The 22,068-nt window shown below is 43.5% G+C and overlaps 1 protein-coding gene across 1 annotated transcript; it reads left to right on the top strand.

Annotated features, from left to right (window-relative positions):
* Positions 1–6,745: 6,745 nt before the first annotated feature.
* On the top strand, positions 6,746–21,234 carry herpud1 (homocysteine-inducible, endoplasmic reticulum stress-inducible, ubiquitin-like domain member 1). The gene is made up of 8 exons (XM_028584890.1): positions 6,746–7,160; positions 10,146–10,223; positions 12,141–12,218; positions 17,367–17,575; positions 18,707–18,817; positions 18,968–19,333; positions 19,985–20,090; positions 20,383–21,234. The coding sequence occupies exons 1-8, from the start codon at positions 7,008–7,010 to the stop codon at positions 20,569–20,571; spliced, it is 1,290 nt and encodes a 429-aa protein (XP_028440691.1). The 5' UTR covers positions 6,746–7,007; the 3' UTR covers positions 20,572–21,234.
* Positions 21,235–22,068: the final 834 nt, after the last annotated feature.

Genomic DNA, 22,068 nt, shown 5'->3' with positions numbered 1-22,068 from the left:
GACATTTTACAGCTGAAAAATTGCGAATGCCCTAAAGGTGCTAGAAAAATGCACAACAGGTTTTCGGTCATCTGATCCCCTTCAACAACGCTTCACTAAGGGATGCGCAAAAACCCATCTCTCTCCACAGTCTTGTGGCACGACGAAAAAAGGCCAAATCATTATCCAGCAGTGTCTGATAGGGTAGGAACACAAGAGGCAGAGGACACAAGGTGGTATCTGAGCCTTCCTCCACACACCAGCGCTGGAAAGCGGACTGCCGTCAAGCGCAACACGCTGAATGAATAAGGCCACTAGTCATTCTGTAACTTAAGATCTGTGTATTCACATACAACATATTGGCTCATACAGTGGCTCTGCTGTTACAGATCAACATCCCTCATTTAACCACAGGGTAGAGCTGTTGCTTAAGTAGTGCAACGGGACACAAAATTACGAAAACCATTATGGCCACGCCGAGACCCACCCTACGAAGCATCTCGATTGGTTGGGGTTAGGCATTTCACCTTGAGTAGTTAAGGTTAGGATAGCTGATTGGTCAGGGGATAGGACCTGAACAAATGGGATTACGTTACTTTGCGTTCTCATGGACGCCTGGCTAATAAACACCCTAGCCTGCCCAAGCGCTCCCGTTGAACATCCAGGGCGACAGCCGTTGGCCTATAATTGTGGGGTGGGCGATCGCACAGTCTGGCTGCGACAGTGCGTCCCTGTGCCATATGTCAGCTGTCATGATGATGATGTCCCCCCGAGTCGGAAAACATGGTGCGCTTGTGTGTTCTAGTGCCAATAGAATGGCCACCGGGCTCTCTTCCTGAATGCGAGCCAGGAGACGAGGAGTCAGGGGGACGGGGAAAAAACTAGACCAGCCTCGCGCCTTTTCATAGAGAAAAAACCACAGTGTTTCAACACTTTCAGCACCGTGGACAGCTCCAGGCAATTTATGTGGAGGTGGAGAATCTGTCCACTTGCGATTCGCACATGCCCCCCCAGCTGATGAGAGAAGTGTCTGTGTACACTGTTATGTGTGACGTCACTGTCCACAGGGAAAAAAAACCCTGCCCATCCATGTGTTGTCTGTTGCCATAGCAACAGAGAGCACCGAGCCCTTTCCGCCGCCCATGGTCGGGCATAACCAAAAAAGGGCGGCCGCCGGTCGCCGCTATGCTGGGGATGCATGGCGGGGCAGTCATTGAGTCAGAGCTCTCCCCATCCCGCTCAGACGGGTGAGGAGTGACTGTGTAGCACATTCTGAGTGGACGCTCCCTCTGTTTACACAGTGAGGGAGTGACTGGGCTCCGCCTGCAGCACCACATGTGTGCAAGGTGTCAGAGCCGTTATCTGAGATAGCGTGATAGTTTTTACCACGCCCAAGCCTAACTCCAGGAGGTGTGTTTCTGCATCCCCTCCAATACCTACAGCTCATGGCTGTCCAAGGTCTAAACAACCCACCAGGGGCAATGGGACCGCCCAAGACCACACGTCTGCTATTGGCTGTGAGTTGTGATCCGTTCAGGCAGATGTTCCACTGTGACATGTGCAACCGGATGTTGATATAACTCCGGGTGACAGCCAAGGCTTAGTGACCATGGCGGAGACAGCAGAGCAATGTTGTTCTGCGCCGCAGTCACCTGCCAGTGAAGCGAGCATGGACCTGGTTTGGGGAGATGGCGTTGTGAGTTTGCCTTCCAAAGCAGGATGGAGGCCAAGCTCTACTGCAGTGGCGGGACCGCTAGGAACTCTGTTTCCGCGTTGGCTCAAGGGAACACGGAGTGAACGGTGCATAGCGAGACATCGGAGCCGCCCGTCTCCCGGGTTCGGGGAATGCTACTCAGCATTCACACAGGTCGAGAACAAAACCTTTAGCGGTGGGCAGGGAGCCCGCCCGCTGCCGAGGACAAAAAGCCGCTGGTGCAGTGCTCCCCTTCTGGAATGGAGACAGCCAAGTGGCGGGGCTCCATGATCCTCTGCTGTTTCGAGCTCCAGTTCTCCCAACCGGGAGGAGGGAGAGCCAGCAAGAGAACCGTCTTCGGAGGGATTGAGTCAGCGGACTTGTGCCTGCCAAAGAGGTCCCCTTCCGGGATGTCTGGGTGTCGCCGCTTGTGGTATCCTTACGTTACCCGACTGTCCGGCTGGCTGCCATCGTCTGTGGCTTCGGTCCCTCCGTCGGTAAGCGGGCGCAGAACTGCTGGTGGCCGGTAGGGTGCCAGCCCAGCAAACGGGGCCGAGGCATGCTGCGCAGCTCAGGTGGAGATCTGGCGGCAGGATGTAGTTGGTCCGTCAGTCGGTACACGGGCAGACACCGCTGTTCTTTGAAGTCTTCAAACTGCTTGTCGCTGAAGAAAAATAGGGATCAGATCTCTAGTCTCGCAGCTGTAATATACAGTAACTGTGGACGTAAGAGAGGCCCATGCAGGGCACTAGGGTGCAAAAGAAATCTTCATGACTATGCATGCGCAAGGGATTAACACAATAGCAACAATTAGAAAATTAACAATTCGCCCTTATGAAATGAAAACTGCTGTCTTGGAACGCCATATACAGATGGTGGCGGAAAGCCCTGACAATTAAATTCAACTAAAATGTAACAGTGAACAATCAGTCTGTTGATATGCCTCTCCAAAAGCAGAAACGAAGCGCAGTCACACCATAAAATGTTAAGACACGTCGAGAAAAAAGATCTGTATTTTACAGTAATCCAGTGACACGAAAAAAAAGTAATCCACAGCGATCAGTAGATCCACAAATAGTCACGGTGTATCCAGCTAGGCCTATACGAGCGTCACATTCACCAGCCAGCTCCAAACAAGTGAACGAGGCCTCTGCACTTCGCCGTTTAAGCAAAGTGGAATAAAACGTATAAAAGTCCAAATCTACACAAAACTCGCAATCAATTAGTAAGATGACATAAAATGTATATACATGGCATTTAGGAAACCTTTATTGCAAGGTTGGCACGGCAAGATGTCCAGACATAGTGCAACAGTAGGCCTAATTTTCGTTTTTTGCGTCCTGCTGCTCCCATCGTCAGCCAGGTAATATTTTTTTTACTAAAGCAGTTTATGAAATCTGATGTATTACCTACCACCATTTAGTTGTTTTGTGTTATTTAAAGGTGCAATATGTAATATTGTGTGTAATACTGGCAGCTAGCGGTTAAAATAGTTACTGCACTACCAATTCAAAATACTGGAGAGTCGTCTCCCCCGCCCCCTCCTGCCCAGACTCGAAGTTCACGGGGGTTGCCAGGCTGAGACCGCAGCATTCACAACAATGTAGCTGGACGCTTTTCTCACATAGCCAGACATTACTCCACAGCACAGCGGAGTAGCTAACGTTAGATGCTAGTCTCACATAGCCAGACATTACTCCACAGCACAGCCGAGTAGCTAACGTTAGATGCTGGCTATATTGACAGTCATAAAAGCCCGTGCTCACGTGGAGCTCTGTAACCAACTAACAGACACACTTTTTCGGCTTAAAATTACAGTATGAACCGCTAAAAACACAACAACCTCACTGTCCTCTCCACACGCCAGTCAGGCACACTTCCTCGGCTTAGAATTACAATACGAAACGCTAAAAATACCACTACCTTGCCGACGGAACACACTTCATTGGCTTAGAATTACGGCAACTATCGCTAAACACACTGCAAACTCACAGTCCCCTCTTTCCGATTTACAGCCCCCCTCTCGTGGCTTAAAATAACTCACCGTTGTCGGCTCCAGACGCTCAAGAGGCTACACGCTGTAAACAGCCATGGGCTTCCCGGTAACGTTAACAGTTAGCAGGGTTAGCATGGCGGCGTTAGCCAGGACCAGTCGGGATCACTTTACTGGCTATGTCTCAATTGTTTTTGCGAGTAACCAACTCGGTTACTTTAGCTATATAATTCAATGTGAGTACACAAATGTTGAAATGACAAAAAATGCCCATCCCTAGTAGCTGTGATAAATTAGCGTGGAGCTAATGCTTACCGGTTCAGGAGAAAATAAGCCAACTCTGCGTCCTTTTGGGCTCTAAGCTGTCTCCATCTTTCAAATACATCTCCAATATTTACCAGGGGGTTGTTACGTCTCTGGTCACTCAACTGTTAGAAACATGCTGTTTTCTTTTTTTTATGTCATGTAGAATCTATCTCCGTTGATCCTGTTCGTTTGTTTGCTGCTTTCATGGCTGTACTAACGTTACAGCTGTAGCGTGCTGAGTTTACGTTTTTACAGGTATATCTGGCAACCTGGCCTGCCTGTCAAACTGGGCCGTTGATAACAACACACAGATCAAAACATAAACATAAATTCCGTCACGGAATGTAAATTTCAAAAAGAAAAAATACTGAAATTAGCATTGTTGTCAGAAAAGATAGTATTTCAGTTTAACATGTTTCCTTAATATCTGATGAGGCATTGGTGTCATTTTTGGATTTATTACAGTACAAATATTACATATTGGACCTTTAAGATATTTATAAAATGTCTGGTCATGCCAGACGTAATTATTCCACTCATTTTTTAAACAATACAATTACCCGTTTCAGCCAGCAGGGGGCAGTGCTCCACCTGCCCCCCCAGCAAACTCATGGGTCAGACCCATCTGGTAGCAAAGGAGGGTCGAGACTAAGAGCTACATGGAAAAATATGCCACTTTGAAATTTTTCATGAATACAAAAGTTGGGTGGTTTTTGGGTGACCCTCCCCTCAACAAAGAATACAAAAGACATGACCCTCCCCTATTAGTCCCCCATTATCATAATCGCTAACTAGTTGAGATTTGCGAAGGTAGTGAGTTTTATTCTTCCAGATAAACAAAAAAATAATAATATGGAGTTAGATGACTTTTTATTTGGAAGAGATAAAAACAGAGTGACATGGATAAAGAAGTCTTCTGAGCAGTTAGTCCAAGTTCAAAATGCAGAGCCGGGCCATGTTCAGGCCAGACAAAACATAGCAACACGGTTTTTTAAACTGAAACGGGATGGATTAAGAGAACGGGTAGCGATATTTTTTTCCCACTATGGCCACGCCAAGACCCGCCCTTCAATAGCATTCACACACTACTATTGGCCAGGCGTCCATTCTTACATGTACAGGTCCTATCCTGACCAATCCCCTAACCCTAACCTTAACCACTCTAGGTCAAATGCCTAACCCCAACCAATCGAGCTGCTTCGTAGGGCGGGTCTTGGCGTGGCCATAGTGGGATTTGTAATTTTGCGAACGGGTACGTTGAACACCTTGTTGTGTGCGCAAGCGCTCTGCCTTTTTATTACCACGAAATTACACGTCTCTGCTGATTGGGTATCACCGGTGACACAACCAATAAACGAGAAACACCCACCAAACGAGAGAAAACATATCTCAAAGCAGTTGCACACCATTTCACACCGTTCCAAGCAAAGGCGTCGATTTCGGTGGGGATGGTGGGTACGCGTCCCCACCACATTTCGTCATGAGTCATTTTGTATCCACCACTTTTTTTTAAAACCTCGAACTCAGTTTAGTTAAAAAAATAAAGTTCATAACACATAGGCCTATAATTCGTGAACGACAGATACCAACAAATCAACAAAAAGCTCTATCCCCACAGGACAGGCACAGACACAGCCGGACCTTATAGGACATATGAGAACCGTGGGGAGTCAACCCACAGCCGCTCCGCTGCCCTGCTGAAAATGTGAAGCAGAAACGCTTATGTCAGATAACGTCCATAATAATAGGACTTTTGGTTAGATTTTTTGACAGTTTTCAGTGGTTATAATGAGCAATATGAAAGAGAAATGTGGTGATCATTGATTGTTGTTGAGGTAGTCCTACATTCTACCATGTTAAGCGTTTTCCTTATAGGCTCTAATGAAGCAGAAACGCTTATCAGATAACGTCCATAATAATAGGACTTTTCCAATGTAACGGGAGAGAGAGGAACAAGAGTGATTAGGAGCATCTTCAGCCAGAGGACATTATTTCTTCAGCTTCTTCTTGCGTTGTCACCCCGGTTGGAGGTGGGGCTTGCAGCAGCTGAATCGGTCGTGCTATTAACGTCATCGCTACACAATTTCTTAGTAAAACCAAAATGAATTAAACTGCCTTGTTTTCTTTTTACCATGGCTATATGACGCTTACTGCAGAATGGATTTCAAGGACTTTGCGCGCCGATTAATGGCCTCCAATGTTTATATTTTTCTGCGAATCTTTAAATTAACATGTCCTAAACATGAGTTGAATTTGCACCCCAGCACAGCCACGCCTTGATGCTTGCGTAGTTTGCACCCTGCAACTTAACGCTTACCACGTTAAGCGTTTTAGAATGCCTGTCTAATGGTTTTTGAAAACTTAAGGCTTCTTCTTCTTAAAACGTGTCGGACGTCATTTTTGAATACATTTTTATTAATTTACAAGTTATCTGATAGATCAGACAACGTCTTTCAAAACATGACCTGCGCAAAAGACAAAAAAAATGAATATCATTGTACCCAGCACTTCTGGAAATGCACTTCCAAATGCGTCTCTATCCCCAGCACATTTCAAACCAAACTGACGCCCATGGTTCCGAGGAAACATTTCATTCAACCCGGAAATCGTTGCAAAACGGTGCATACCGTTTTGAGATTGAACGTGCCAAAGTTTTGTTTTTTCTTTTCTTTTTTTAAGCAGCCTCTCGCTTGGATGAACGTGAGGGCGGCTTGTTCTTCCAGGCAGGAGACGAGAAGCAGACCTCCACGTCTGAGCACGAGCAGACGGTAACCAATCAGGAGTGGCCACAGCGTGTTTGGAAACAACCCTCCTCCTCACAAAAGTCCCGTATGACAGCCAGCAGAAAAACACCAGTCTAGATTCAGCCAAGACCCACAAGTTTCTTCTTCGACAAGACAGTTTGCGTCTTTTTCTTTTATCTGCTGATAAATTGTATCAGGAGCACTCTTATTTTGACGACTAGCTAGCTAGTTGTAGTGAGTAGCCTAACAGTATCATCCTAAGAACGAAACTACAACTAGGGAAACAGCAAAAATGGATGTGGGAGATTCTCAACAAAAAACGATTACTATTTTTATAAAAACGCCTAATCAATCTCAGGAGGACCAAACCGTCAAAAACGTCTATCTGAACTGGACTGTAAAGGACCTAAAAACACATTTGTCGACTGTTTTCACAACTAAACCGGTGAGTTATTTCGTTGTTATGATGTAGCAATGACAAAATAAAACTGAACTGAACTGAACTGAGTTATTATAAAGCGGATAACTTAACTGGCAAATTTTAGCGGAAGTTGTTCGTGTGACAGGCAGCTCAACGCTGTGTTCTGGAATGTCGTGATATTAGCCAGATGACTGAGTCAAGAGGCTGCCAGTTAACAGCTCACACACAGCTCACAACAAACCTGCACAAGTATTACGAACTTTTTAAGGATTAGTTAACGTTAGTAGTTAACGTTTTATAGGTTAAACTGTCCCCACCAGGTATCATTTATAGGAAAAAGCAGGTCATAACTGTAGAGCCACGTCTACAATTACAATAGTTTTTGTTATCTATAGTTACAGTAGTTTTTGTTATCTATTTTAAATATGTCGACAGATTTATGTCCTTGGAGTTCAAATAGTTTGGGATAACCTGTTGACTTCACATTATATAGGCTAGTTCTTAAACGTTTTATATGTATGAAGCACCTGTATTTGAAATGAGCCTGCTATATAACCAAATCGTTTTAGGCTTTGTTAATCCAAACATGAGGCTTGGATTGTGACACGTCACACATATATGATGATAATGAATGCAGAATGAGCTGCACACATTTTAATAAGATAGTCAGCCAAGTAACTTAAATCTTAAGCATATAGGGCTGCTGAGATGACAGATGAGAATAGATCTAGGCCTCAGTAGAAAAGAGGGGATGCTGATTCAAAGTGTACAGATAAGGCAGGGCCAGGCATTAAAATACAGTATATTCATCCAAGTGACAAGCCAGGTCGCAGAGTAAAGTTAATGATTTCTGATCAAATCTGTAATTTCTTGGGGAAATTAGCTGAGACGGGGCCACCAGTATTAGGCTGATTAAATCCTGGCTCATCTGCAGTGCAGGTAATGTTAAAATATAATAGCCTAGGCCAACATGCAAACATAATTGAGACAATTATAAATATGCCTGGCCCCTAATAATATTAATAATAATAATAACAATAATCTTTTCAAAAACAATAGGTTCCTTGCCCTTTCGCCGATTATCATGGCCGTAATTTGGCAATTTGCAGATCATTTGTGTCTGTGTTTTATTAGCCTGATAATAAATAAAGTTAATTAACTATAAAGTGCGCTACTTTGGCTCCGCTACAGCTCTGTAAGCAGTATGCAACACCTGCAAAGAAACTGATTGAAGCTCAGGAAGCTATTTTTGTTGTTTTATAATGTTTACATTTTCAGTTTTATTAAATAATTGCTTAATCATTTAAACAAAATTTTATGTTAATTTTGACTAAAAGATTTTCTTTTTTACTTTAAATGCATATCTGTTCCAAATATCGGTTTGATTAACTACTAATAATCTGTATCGGTATTGGCCCTGAAAACCAGTATAGGTCGACCCATAATAAGGACCCTACTTGATGCAAAGCCGTTGCTTTGTTTTGTTTTGATTGGCTCATGAGGCCCGTTCCAGAAAGCAGGTTTAGTGAAAACTCTGAGTTGGTTAACCCTGAGATGAGGGAAACCCTGGTTTTTCCGTTCCAGAAAGAGAGGTAACTTAACCTCAGAGTCAGTTACTATGGTAACTGAGCCTGTCAATCTGAGAGAAACGGGGGAAAAAAAACTCAAGTTTCTCTCATTCTCCTCCCTCTCAGAGGGATTCATTTCCTCATTCATTCATTCATTCATTCAGTCTGTGTCAGGCGCATTTTAATGCATTTTGTTATCTGCATGAATAAAACGACGTAGCCTATTGGTTTATGTTAGGCAGACTATAAAACATGTCATGTCCTTTTGTTGACGATCCCGTTGATGGAAAAAGCTGTATTAATTACATCGGGAGATGATACTGAGTCCCGATGTATTTTCATTTCCACATAACCGATTTGAGAGGTATTTTTTATCACAGTCCATTAGATATGTAGATACCTTATCCGTCCTCATATCACTAACATCCACCATCGTGGACAGGCTTTAACATCCCAGCAGATTCTTTTTGTCCATTACGTTTTTTGCAAACGGCAGTTTTCTTTATAACAGTGTAGCGGATCATACTGTAGCCTAGGCTAATAGTAAAGCCACTGTAGAGCCGTCAGAAAAGTGTGACTCGCTCTGAAACGTTTTTGTAGTGTTCCCTGGACACAAACCAGTGAGAGCCATTAAAAATAAATAAATGATTATACATTATAGTTTTGTTAATGATCATGGTGCTGCAACCTCAGAATGGGATTAGTATAGTTTACTTTTTCGCCCACAGGATTGCACCTGAATGAAATTATAATACAATTCCAGTTTTCACCAGTAATATAAGTTTACTGTGATTAAATATGAAATTAATACACTGTTAATGTGTACGCATTGACTCCAGCAGCAATTTTCTCCCACACAAATTCTCTCTCTTTTGCAGCATCAGCCCATTGACATAGCCGCTGTCTTGCTTTTTTAACGAAATACATGTTCAAACTCGCTGTTTGTGCGCATGAGTATTTCCGCCGACCCGTTTGTTTGTGGTTGTTGCCATGGTGAATCGTAGAATCATGGCTCCATTCATACTGCCTTTTGTGCACGCGCGTAACCCTGAGTGAATATACTCCGAGTTGATTAAACCAACTCATATCAGCTGTTCTGGAACCAAAAACTCAGAGTTTCCCATCTCAGGGTAAATCAACTCACACATCAGGGTTACACTCAGAGTTTGTTAAACCTTCTACCTGGAATGGACCCCATGGTCACTAAGTAGATGAAAACCAGCACAGGCAAAGTTTGATTGACAACACAAACAGCTGTCTTGTCATGCCCTGTCCTCAGCCAAGGAAACAAAAACTCACAGGGTTTCAGAATTTTTTGTTTTTATCACTGGCACTGGCATCTGCAGAAATATAACCCATATCTAGCCAAGATATAATTTGTTAGTCAAAGTTACTTTATCCCAAATGTTTTAATGACCTGAAACCTACTTGTTTTCTGTAGACTGTGAGTGACCAGAGACTCATCTATGCTGGTAAACTGCTGCCCGATCATCTGCACATCAAAGAACTCTTCAGACAAGTATGTGTGACAAGTATGTGTGTGTTTGCAAATGCACATGGCTGTGCTTACAATCATTACTTTGGCATGGTATTTTTGGCAGGCTCTTATTCAAGTCGAGGGTCTAAGGACAGAGGCCCTTGAGGCAAGTTGTTGTTTTGTAATATTGAGCTATATAAATAAAATTAGAATAGATTTTCTTAGACCCTTATGTCAGTGAAGTTATACACGTACTTCCTGCACAACTGGAAATTTGTGAACATCAAAAGTTTATTATATACTGGAGGTAAATTGGTGAGAGAGGTTCAATCTAGCCTACTTTTCTCTCACCAACCTTTTTGATAATAAATAGCCACAACAGGATCTACATTAAGCTTTGGCTTGTGTAAACATTTTCTCACCGGTTTGATCATAAGCCAGACACTGGGAGTTTTACCACTAGGTGTCACATGTGACTCGCATGTGGCAGGCCCGCTAGCTAAGAAAGTTAAAGTAAATGTTCGGGCATGTCAGCCCTCATGGACAGACGAGTGGGGTTTTGTGTTTCAGAAGGGCTGTGATGTGTGTACATTGTCTGTTAAACTCTCACACATCGCCAGCGGTGGCTGAGTCCGTCTTTGTACTTGGCCTAATTCGGGTGGTTATTATCACATATTTTTGTGAATTGGCTGTCGAACGAGCCGGATGGGTGGTACATGACACGCCATCATGAGTCCATTAATGAGACAAATTTCTGTGATTACTTCACAGCTCTGTAACAGCAGGACAGTTGAGTGTCTGTGCTTGGTTTACATGTCTGTAATAACGGCCGGACAGTTGAGTGTATGTGGTTACTTTACATGTATGTACTAATGGCAGGACAGTTGAGAGTGTATGTGGTTACTTTATGTGTCTGTAATAACAGCAGGATTGTTGAAATGTGAAGTGAGGATAGCGCTGTCGGTAGACACCTGTGTTTTTCATCAGATAATGATAAGATATATCTGATACAATCTTATGTGAAATCATTTTGACTAAAATAACAAAATTATTGGTTTTGGCGAGACTATCCATCCATCTATCTTTATCTGCTTATCCGAGTACGGGTTGCGGGGGCAGCAGCTCCAACGGGGGACCCCAAACTTTCCTTTCCCGAGCCACATTAACCAGCTCTGACTGGGAGATCCCGAGGCGTTCCCAGGCCAGGGTGGAGATATATTCTCTCCACCTAGTCCTGGATCTTCCCCGAGGCCTCCTCACAGCAGTTCTGGCAAGACTAGGTTAACTGAAATGTTCAATATAATGATTTGGGGGCCCCAGGCAAACCTGTGTCTTGCTTTATTTTTCACCCTTTCTCTAACTGAGGATATTGGCATTGGCAGAACTACTCAAAACATTTAAATTTTTTTGAGCAAGTAAAACTATTAATAGTAAAACTATTAATACCGCACAGTACAAGTCCTGCATACCTAAAGTGAAAAGAGAGGGGCATCGTCAGTACAATGTACTTCAAGTTTCTTCACGTCTGCTCAAGGTGGCAGTTTCAACTCTAATATAATGTTGAATAGTAGTAAAATCTGTATCTGCAACGTGAAATGTTACGGATTACATTTCTCTCTAGTAGTACAATGTTTTCCTCCGAAGTATAACAAAGTAAGTTAGTAGTATATAGTTGGGTTGAATATCCGTTGCTTTGGGGTCCTTCTGTAAGTTATTTCAGGGTACAATGGTTCTGGAGAATGCTGGAAGCAGCAATACAGGAGGTCAAGCAATCAACCTGTTTCCAACAGGCACGTTTTAAACCGGCACCGCACTAGTTGAGATAAACTGCACAAACATTTGGGTGTCACCCTGATCTGGAATTTATTGTTGTCTGGTGAATGAAGGACACACAGTCCCTGTATAAGTGTGTTTTACCATGCAGCTTTTCTAATCTGGCATGTATCTCTACTCTCTCAGACTGACTCCATTCCCACACTGCACCTGGTGTGTGCTTTTAGGATTCCATCCCAAGAACCCCTTGGAGCTAGACCTAAGGTGAGAGATGATGTTTACTCATATTCAACTTTCCACAGAACCTAGGCCGTGTTTTAATCCAGATCAATGTCAGCTGTTAAATATATTAATTCCAACTGTTTTTATAAATGATAGTTTGAATATGGGCAGTTTTACAAAAATTGATGGCCAATTGCACATATTCTCTTTGATGTTGTCAACTCGAGAAGCTCCAGTCTGACGTGACAGCCAGCTGGTGGCGGCCGGGATCACTTGCTCTCCGGCCGGCCAGTATTGCTCACAGACCCCGCTGTCAGCTGGAAGTCTCTCAATAGAATCCGAAGCGCCAGTCTGACACGACGGGCAGCTGGTGGTGGCCGGGATCGCTTGCTTGCCGGCCGGCCAGTGATGCTCACAGACTCCGCTGTCAGCTGGAAGTCTCTCAATAGAATCATGGACAAGTTTATTTCCTGAAATATGGCTTATTTTCCGTTTGAACACATTGTCCTCAATATTAACAAGGTTTAAAATGACCCATTTTTCAAATTTGAATATCGTTTCGAAATCGGAAATTAAATGAACGAAAAAGTACACAGGCCCAATTACAGTAACTACATGAAAACTTAACTGTTTTTGCATGATATGTTGTTTGTGTTTAGCCTACATCATCAGTTTCTATCATCTAAAGTGAAACAAGAGGCCAAGCCAGCCTGGTAGCGAAGCTGCAGCCAAATGCTCCTCAACTGTGTTTCCCAGCAGTCAGCTCCACCTGCTGTCCATAAGGTGCCTCTGCACCGCTTTTGTTTCAGACCCTCCCACCAGCCTTTGGGCCACACCTCCAAATGTTAAATCAAAATGGGAAAAGACAAATGTTAAATTGAAATGGGAAAAGTTCATTCGAAATTGAAAAGCCAAATGTTAAATCGAAATGTAAAATTCAAAAGATAAATCATTTTACATTTCAACTTTGCTTTTTCAGTTTACTTTTTCTTTTTTAAATTCAATTATGACATGATTTTTCCTAGTAGCATAGTAAAATAATATTTTTAATTTGATCTTGCTTCATTTTCTCTTTGGACTTTCAATTTTAATTATGAATTAAAGCTGCGAGCAGCGATGGACGGGCCCTCGCGCCTCTGCGCGCGTCTGGGTTACCGGCGGACGCCGCTCCTTGAGACCGTGCATTCGCGCGGCACTCAGACACCGCAAATCGTCAACAATGAAAAGGGAACTCCCTGCCGAGTTCAACGATAGCTCACACAAGACTACGTCATACGGTTCATTAGCTGTGAAAAGGGGTGTGGCAAAAGCGTAGGGGGCGGGTCAAACATCACCAATTAAAAAGGAATTCAGTGCTGAGTTCTGTGATACCTCACATAAGACTCTACCTTAAACGGGTCAAAAGTTCTGAAAGGGGGCGTGGTTTAACCATAGGGGGTGGGCCAAACCATCAGCAATAAAGAAGGAACTCTCTGCTGAGTTCATTGATACCTCACACAAGGGTCAACCTTAAATGGTTCAAATGGTATGAAAGGGGGCGTGACCTGAGTAAGTGGGCGTGGTCATATTATAGGGGCTGGCTCAGTATCACATGTAGACCACACATTCTGAGTTTCATGTAAATCGGATGATGTTTGTCATATAAGGCGCATTTCCTGTTGCCAGCGGGGGGCGCTATGACCAAAAGTCAATTTTGGCCTGTAGGTGTCCTCAGGCCTGGACCTTTGTCAATTGTAAGAAATTTTGGGCAGATCCGACCACGTACACTCAAGTTACAACAATTTCTTTGTTCATTGCTAAACACTCAAAATGGCCGCCACGCCCTGTCTGCCCACGTCTGACGAAAAGTTTTTCTTTTAATAACTTTTCATCGTAGAATGAAGTCACTGCTGAGTTCAATGATACCTCACACAAGGGTCTACATCAAACGGTTCATTAGTTATAAAAGGGGGCATGGCTAAAGCTTAGGGGGCGGGTCAAACCATCACCAATGAAGAATTAACTCTCTGCTGAGTTCAATGATACCTCAGACAAGACACTACGTCATACGGTTCATTAACTGTGAAAAGGGGTGTGGCCAAAGTATAGGGGGCGGGTCAAACCATCACCAATGAAGAATGAACTCTCTGCTGAGTTCAATGATACATCACACAAGACTCTACCTTAGATGGATCAGCATTTATTAAAAAGGGCGTGCCTTCAACATAGGGGGCGGGCCAAACCATCACCAATGAAGAAGGAAGTCTCTGCTGAGTTCATTGATACCTCACACGAGACTTTACCTTAAACGGTTCAAATGTTATGAAAGGGGGCGTGGCTTGAGTAAGTGGGCGTGGTCATATTATAGGGGGCGGTTCAGTATCACATGTAGGCCACACATTCTGAGTTTCATGTAAATCGGATGATGTTTGTCATATAAGGCGCATTTCATGTTGCCAGCAGGGGTCGCTATGACCAAAATTGAATTTTAGCCTGTAGGTGTCCTCAGGCCTGGACCCTTGTCAATCGTGAGAAATTTCGGTGAGATACGACAAAGTACACTCAAGTTACAACAACAACTTCTTTGTTCATCGCTAAACACTCAAAATGGCCACCACGCCACGCCCACACCGCCTGACGAAAAGTTTTTCTTTTAATAACTTTTCATCGTTAAGGTTTTGGGATGGTACAGACCAAGTTTAAGGTCCATCGGATGAAATCTCTAGGAGGAGTTCGTTAAAGTATAGCACCTTGACTTTTAGGCCTACTTCCTGTTGCCACCAGGGGACGCTATGACTTTAAGTAAATATCGGCCTTTATTTGTCCTCAGGGTTGGACTCTTATGAATCCTGAAAAGTTTCGAGCCAGTTGGACAACGTACACTCGAGTTACACCCACTTCCTATTTCGGTGGCGAAACGCACAAAATGGCCGCCCCGCCACGGCCACGCCCTATGACGAAAAGTTTTTCTTTTAACAACCTTTCATCTTTAACTTCTTAAGATGGCACAGACCGAGTTTGAAGTTGATCGGATGAAATCTCTAGGAGGACTTCGTTAAAGTACGACATGTGGAAATGGCCAAAATCGCACTAATTTTGAACATTTAATTCAAAATGGCGGACTTCTTGTTGGGTTTAGGGTATGGCTCTAATGAAGTTTTTTGTACATCTTGACATGTTACATATGTCTACCAAGTTTCGTGAGTCTACGTTAAACGCACTGCAGGGGCTCAATTTTCGTAACTTTCTAGGGGGCGCTAGCGAGACATTTTTGTGCGCCTATTCCCGAAACCCTTAAATGCGTAAATTTTCACCAGACTTGATGCGACCGCCAAATTTGGTGAGTTTTTGAATATATTAAGCCCCTCAAAAAGCCAATTCATTTGACGGGAAAATAATAATAATTCCTTCAGTTTCAATAGGGCCTTCGGCGCTCGGGCCCTAATTAAAGCTGCGAGCAGCGATGGACGGGCCCTCGCACCTCTGCGCACGTCGGGGTTACCGGTGGACGCCGCTCCTTGCGACTGCGCATTTGCGCGGCACTCAGACGCCGCGAATCGTCAATAATGAAAAGGGAACTTCCCGCCGAGTACAACGATACCTCACACAAGATTCTACATCATGCGGTTCATGAGCTGTGAAAGGGGGCGTGGCCAAAGCATAGGGGGCGGGTCAAACCATCACCAATAAAAAAAGGAAGTCTCTGCTGAGTTCAATGATACCTCACACAAGGGTTTACATCAATCGGGTCATTAGTTATAAAAGGGGGCGTGGCTTAAGCACAGGGGGCGGGCCAAACCATCACCAATTAAAAAGGAACTCTCTGCTGAGTTCAATGATGCCTCACACAAGGGTATACACCTCACACAAGACTCTACCTTAAACGGTTCAAATTTTATGAAGGGGAGTGGCCTGAGTAAGTGGGCGTGGCCATATTATAGGGGGTGGCTCAGTATCCCACGTAGACCAAACATTCTGAGTTTCATGCAAATCGGATGATGTTTGTCATATAAGGCAGATTTCCTGTTGCCAGCGGGGGGCGCTATGACCAAAATTGAATGTTAGCCTGTAGGTGTCCTCAGGCCTGGACCCTTGTCAATCGTGAGAAATTTCGGGCAGATACGACAACGTACACTCAAGTTACAACAACTTCTTTGTTCATCGCTAAACCCTCAAAATGGCCGCCACGCCCACACCGTCTGACGAAAAGTTTTTCTTTTAATAACTTTTCATTGTTAAGGTGTTGGGATGGTACAGACCAAGTTTGAAGTCCATCGGATGAAATCTCTTGGAGGAGTTCGTTAAAGTATAGCACCTTGACTTTTAGGCCTACTTCCTGTTGCCACTAGGGGGCGCTATGACTTTAAGTAAATATCGGCCTTTATTTGTCCTCAGGGTTGGACTCTTATGAATCCTGAAAACGTACACTTGAGTTACACCCACTTCCTGTTTCGGCGGCGAAACGCACAAAATGGCCGCCCTGCCACGGCCACGCCCTATGACGAAAAGTTTTTCTTTTAACAACTTTTCATCTTTAACATCTTAAGATGGCACAGACCGAGTTTGAAGTTGATCGGATGAAATCTCTAGGAGGAGTTCGTTAAAGTACGACATGTGGAAATGGCCAAAATCGCACTAATTTCGAACATTTAATTCAAAATGGCGGACTTCCTGTTGGGCTCTAATGAAGTTCTTTGTACATCTTGACATGTTACATATGTGTACCAAGTTTCGTGAGTCTATTCAATAGGGCCTTCGCCGCTGTCGGCGCTCGGGCCCTAATAATTCCTTCAGTTTCAATTGGGCCTTCGCCGCTGTCGGCGCTCGGGCCCCAATAATTCCTTCATTTTCAATAGGGCCTTCGCCGCTGTCGGCGCTCAGACCCAAATAATTCCTTCAGTTTCAATAGGGCCTTTGCCGCTGTCGGCGCTCGGGCCCAAATAAATATATCCTCCATAGGCATCTTCAGTACCATGTTCATGTTTATAGGCAAATTGCCACGTGTCTAACAATGGCTCAACCCCTGTCTTAAGCTGGGACACTACAAATTTCTCAAGGCATTTCATTACGATAGAAGTCAAAGCTATGGGACGAAAGTCATTATTCACTGTAGCAGAGGACAGTACACCCATTTGGTAAAAACTATGGATTTGCCGTAGAGCTGGGTGACAGATATTGCTCAAATTTTAAACAAACTCTTCTTGCCTGCAGACCAAAGAGACCGAACAGCCACGGCCCTCCAGTCCGAGGACCATGGCGTCCTCTGCTTCACCCAGTCCCAGCAGCCCCTCCTCCACAGTCCAGAGTTCCAGCACACCGAAGCTGAGACAGAGGAGACAGACCTCTTCAGCTGCTGCTCCAGCTCACACGCATACCCCAGCCTCTCCACCAGGAACTCCTTCATGGTCTGCTGCTGGAATGTAGGTCATAATGCAAGAAATTATGTTTTTATTTGATTTAATTCATTAATTCATTAGCATCACCACACATCAAATTTTAGCAGTGCGGATGTGTTTAGGATATTTTTTTCCTTTTCCTTTAGTGGTTTATAAGCAACCTGTTGCTTGCAGATTGTCATGTTACTGAGACTACAGAAGTTAATGTGTGAAGTCGAGGCGGACTGACAGCTGAAGGGCAGCTAAGGTTAGCATTAGCTGTGTCCAAGAAGCTCCCAGCTCCCTATAACTTGCAACGCAGTCAAGAAACCAGAACGAGCTAATGATAACATAAGCATTTTCATTCGGTGGAAGTCAAGTTTAAATTCATGTTAAAACAGTACTTACATCCTTCTTTAGATTCCCAGCCGCAGCCTGTCCCTTCCTCTCTACTAACGTCAATCGGTCTCTCTACTGTAATGTTAGCTCTGTGCCCGAAGATCTCACACTGCCTTGTGTTGCTCACTCCCGCTAACTTATTGTTCTCCAGACATGACATTACAAAAGCATTTTGTTTTCACATGCGGATAACGTTAGGCCAAGGTGAGGAGGGCGAGAGTTGCTAATGTCAGCCAACACCTTTTTATAAAAAAGAAACATTCAATACTAATTTCAGCATTAATATAGTATTGTGTTTTTTTTTTTTTTTTTTTTTTTACTTTTCAAATTATGTTTGACTTTTGGAATTAGTCCCCTGTAGGTGGCCACAGGGGGCCAAGGGGTGCAAGTTTTATCAGGTCTCTCTTGAGAATGAGACCAGAGAACGTAGCGTCCCTTTTAGCTCAATGGCGCTATCGGGAAAATCGCATGTTGTTTCCGTGAAAATCTTGATGTTGTAGTCCGCAATCTATTTGAGTGGTGATCCGCAGCTGAAGTTTTACATTGATTGTTTGAGTTAATTTGCCTAAAGATGTCTCAACTCAAACAAATGCAGTGTAATTAGATATGTTATACAAAGTTTTGCAGTTTTCCCTTCTAATATAACTATAGTATATAGAGTATAAATTAAAAGTGGATATGATATATTTTGTTGTTACTATGTAACCTGTCTCTTAGACTTCACTGTATAAAGGTTTCAGTGTTGAACAGACATTAACATTCTGTCATTCCTTGCAGGCCTGGAGCACCACAGATGACCCAACCAGCCTTTCCCACCTATTCTCTGTACAGCCCTCAACAGCTACTGTGGCTCCAGCATGTTTACGCTAGACAGTATTACATGCAATAGTGAGTTTTCATTTATAAACTTTTAAATCGTAATACTTTTCCATTTGTGTTGAGTTATTTTAGCTTTGCATACTCTCATTGTGGTCTGACATGGCTGTGGACAACTTTGTCCAGCTAGTTACTTTAGATATTTGTCTAATATACCAACAGCCACGCAGCATTGGTCGCAGCAGGCACTGTCCCCTCTGCACCAGTTACAACCATTGGCCAGTATCCTCCTGTTCCTGCCCACCAAGCACCTGTCCCAAACCCCTTGGCCAATCAGAACCCCATTGAGAACCTGCCAGCGAATCAGAACCAGGGCGGCGCATTCATCAACCCAGGGGAGGTCAACCAGAACATGAGGATGAACGCACAGGACGGGCCTGTAATGGAGGACGAGGACAATATGGAGCGCGATTGGCTGGACTGGTTGTACTCTGCTGCAAGATTCGGCATTTTGGCTGTAATTGTGTACTTCAACTCCAACCTGAGTCGCTTTATCCTGGTGATGAGCACCCTCCTCCTCATGTACCTGTAAGTTTAATCTGTTGCTTACAACTTTGTACCTTTTTCACATTTTGAAGTCCAACTACCAAACTTGGCTGAAATGCTTCACTGCACTGCTGTGGGTTGAGTGACTTACTTTGAAGCTCTCTGCTGTGGAGCTCTCAACATTACTGGCTCATATCTTCCACTTGTGTTTGCATACAGAGCCTGTCTCAAAAGCAAGGGCAAACACACCATTCACCATATAAATCATTTAAAACAACTCTAGGGCCTACTGGGAAGCAGTTTGAGTTGTCCACTAAAGCCTGTCTGTGCTCAGGCCCTAATAATAATAATAATAATAATAATAATAATAAAGCCTGGCTCCTATACCTCTGGGGCTTGGACCCCTAAAAATCAGAGTACTTTCAAATAGAGTGTCACGTGTCCTCAAAGACTCTTTTCAACTGGGGCGACCTCTGTGAAACTTTGCCTCAGTTTTGACATTACTAGTTTTAGATTAAGTTTTAAGTGTTTCCCTCAAAAGATAGTTCATTGGCCTTTTTAGTTTATAGCTGTTGGATAACCTTAACCCCAGAACTTGCTTTTTGATGTTCACAAAAAGTTTTGCAAGACTTTTTTCACATTCATATGAATTAAAAAATAAACAAATTTTCCCTAATTTTTTCTCCTCTACAGACACACTGTTGGTTGGTTTCCTTTCAGAAGACGAGTGCAGGTCCAAGGACTCCACCATCTCCCACCCGCTGAGCTCCAGCAGAATGAGAACAGGAACCAAAATCCAGTAAGAAAATTCCCAGATTATCCGCTCTGCTTTACATCCTCATATCTCAGTAATTTAAGGCATCTGTTTCCATGACATGACATTCTGGCTACAGGTCTGGCCTATAACCTGTATGTGGGCATATGTATGTACCAGAATACCACTGTGGAATCTAATCTAATCAATGTAGGCCCAGTAAATCAATCTAGGTACATCTGTGAATTGAAAAAGTATACTTTAGCTGAAAAACACTTTCAAAACCCACTGCCATAAATCATCATTTATATGATGACTTTGTTATCCGTCTATTCAGGTAGACGAGCTTGCTGACAGACAAAGGGAGGAACCTGCTGCTGCACTGGACGGATTGGACGGACAAGGACCAATGATGGCAGTTTTAGTGCCTCCTCACAGGGTGTCGGTCATGTGGATGGCCTGGGTTTTCTTCAAAACCTTCTTCTCCTCCCTCATACCTGAGGTACCTCAGGGTATGGCCAACTGACCACCTAACTGACCACCTAGGACAGAAGATTGATAGAGACAGCAGACTTTTCTTCTTTTATATTTACAGTGGGGAACAATATTCTCTGGACCTGTCAACTCAAGAATAAATAAAAGCAAGGGAATTGTACATTTGCATATCAACAATGACTGGAATCTCCCTATTGAAACAGGACAGTAGCTTGGGCAAAGTTAAAAGACCAGCAAAATAAAGCAATGCCAGCCCCTTGAATTTCCAAAAATGTGGATTGGAAACTAAGGTCACAAAGGACTAGAAACAGAAGAATTTTTTTTTTTACATGTTTAATGGAATCCAAGCTGTCCCAACTCTTCATCTTACCAAACATCTACTGTCTACTGATGTTTTGTTTCCCCCACACCAAGGTTGTTTTGCTGTGTGATAAGACTTTGTAAGACAAGTACCGCTACTTGGAAGGTTCCCTTATCTATGAAACAGGTGGCAGCGGAGGTTATAATGCAAAAACCTTTTAGCTGACACTGTTGGACTATTGGGCCTAAATTATTCTTACTGTGATACAATAATAATAATGAGTAATAATACATGAGCTTTCTGATCCTCTAGAATTCAAAATCAGCTTGTCTAAGTTTTCATAACTAATGTGATCCAGATCAATACTCTTACACAATAAATGGACTACAATTTGTTGCTTTTCTAGTCTTAGGGAATGCTTATTTTCGGACCCGCTGTTTGATGCTTTCCTCCTCTCCTACTTCAATGCCTAACAAATCTATCTCTTTCTCTCCCTGACCCTGTCTTTCACTGGTTGAAGCCTGAAAATATTGTAAACAAATTAATAACATAACTAATTACACTGGTCGGACTGTTCAGCTCTGTTTCAGACTGATACCTCCAGTTCAGCCTGGTTCTTATCCTCAACACGTGCCTTTTTCAGTCGCGGAAAATACTTTTCAATACTCATCTGGATTGAAGCAGCAAATATTCAGTGTAAGAGTAAAAAATGACATAACATTATTTATAATACGTTTATGTGATTCACAGCTGCTATATATAGTGTTTTGACCTCGACAACCCAACTGCATTTTACCACAAACTTGCAACTAGTTAACTTTCTAAAGCAGGCGCAATCGCTTCATTGTGTAAAGGTGTTCACAAGATAGATACCAACCTTTCATGAACTTGTGAATTTCGCCAGCCGTCTTCTCTCCTTTATGGAGACAGACGCTGTGGGCTCAATGGTGTTTTAAGCCTCCATCGTCGCCTTACAGGCAGCTTACCTTCACCTTAACCCTAACTATAACCATAGCCGCGTTGCCTGGAAGACAACGTTGGGGTCTAAAAACACAGAACACCGCACAGTGGGAGGGCTGTGTATGTGTGTCTGTGTGAGCGAGACACAAGTGACAGAGAGATGGAGGAGAGCAGGGAAAGGAAATGCAGAAGAACATGTTTTAAATAGCATTGATAGTGAGGCGCACTGCCACACATTAAGGCGTTGACACACTAACATGATAATCG

This window comes from Perca flavescens, chromosome 8, assembly GCF_004354835.1.
Source record: "Perca flavescens isolate YP-PL-M2 chromosome 8, PFLA_1.0, whole genome shotgun sequence".
NCBI classification, from domain to species: Eukaryota; Metazoa; Chordata; class Actinopteri; order Perciformes; family Percidae; genus Perca; species Perca flavescens.
Note: the sequence above shows the minus strand (reverse complement) of the source record. Positions and strands in the feature narration are given on the sequence as shown.

What these genes read in the sequence shown, in the direction of transcription:
- herpud1 (XM_028584890.1), top strand. Translation starts at nt 7,008, where the DNA reads ATGGATGTGGGAGATTCTCAACAAAAAACGATTACTATTTTTATAAAA. An exon ending in CTGTTTTCACAACTAAACCG is followed by an intron (nt 7,161 to 10,145) that starts GTGAGTTATTTC and finishes TGTTTTCTGTAG; the next exon opens with ACTGTGAGTGACCAGAGACT. An exon ending in TCAAAGAACTCTTCAGACAA is followed by an intron (nt 10,224 to 12,140) that starts GTATGTGTGACA and finishes CTACTCTCTCAG; the next exon opens with ACTGACTCCATTCCCACACT.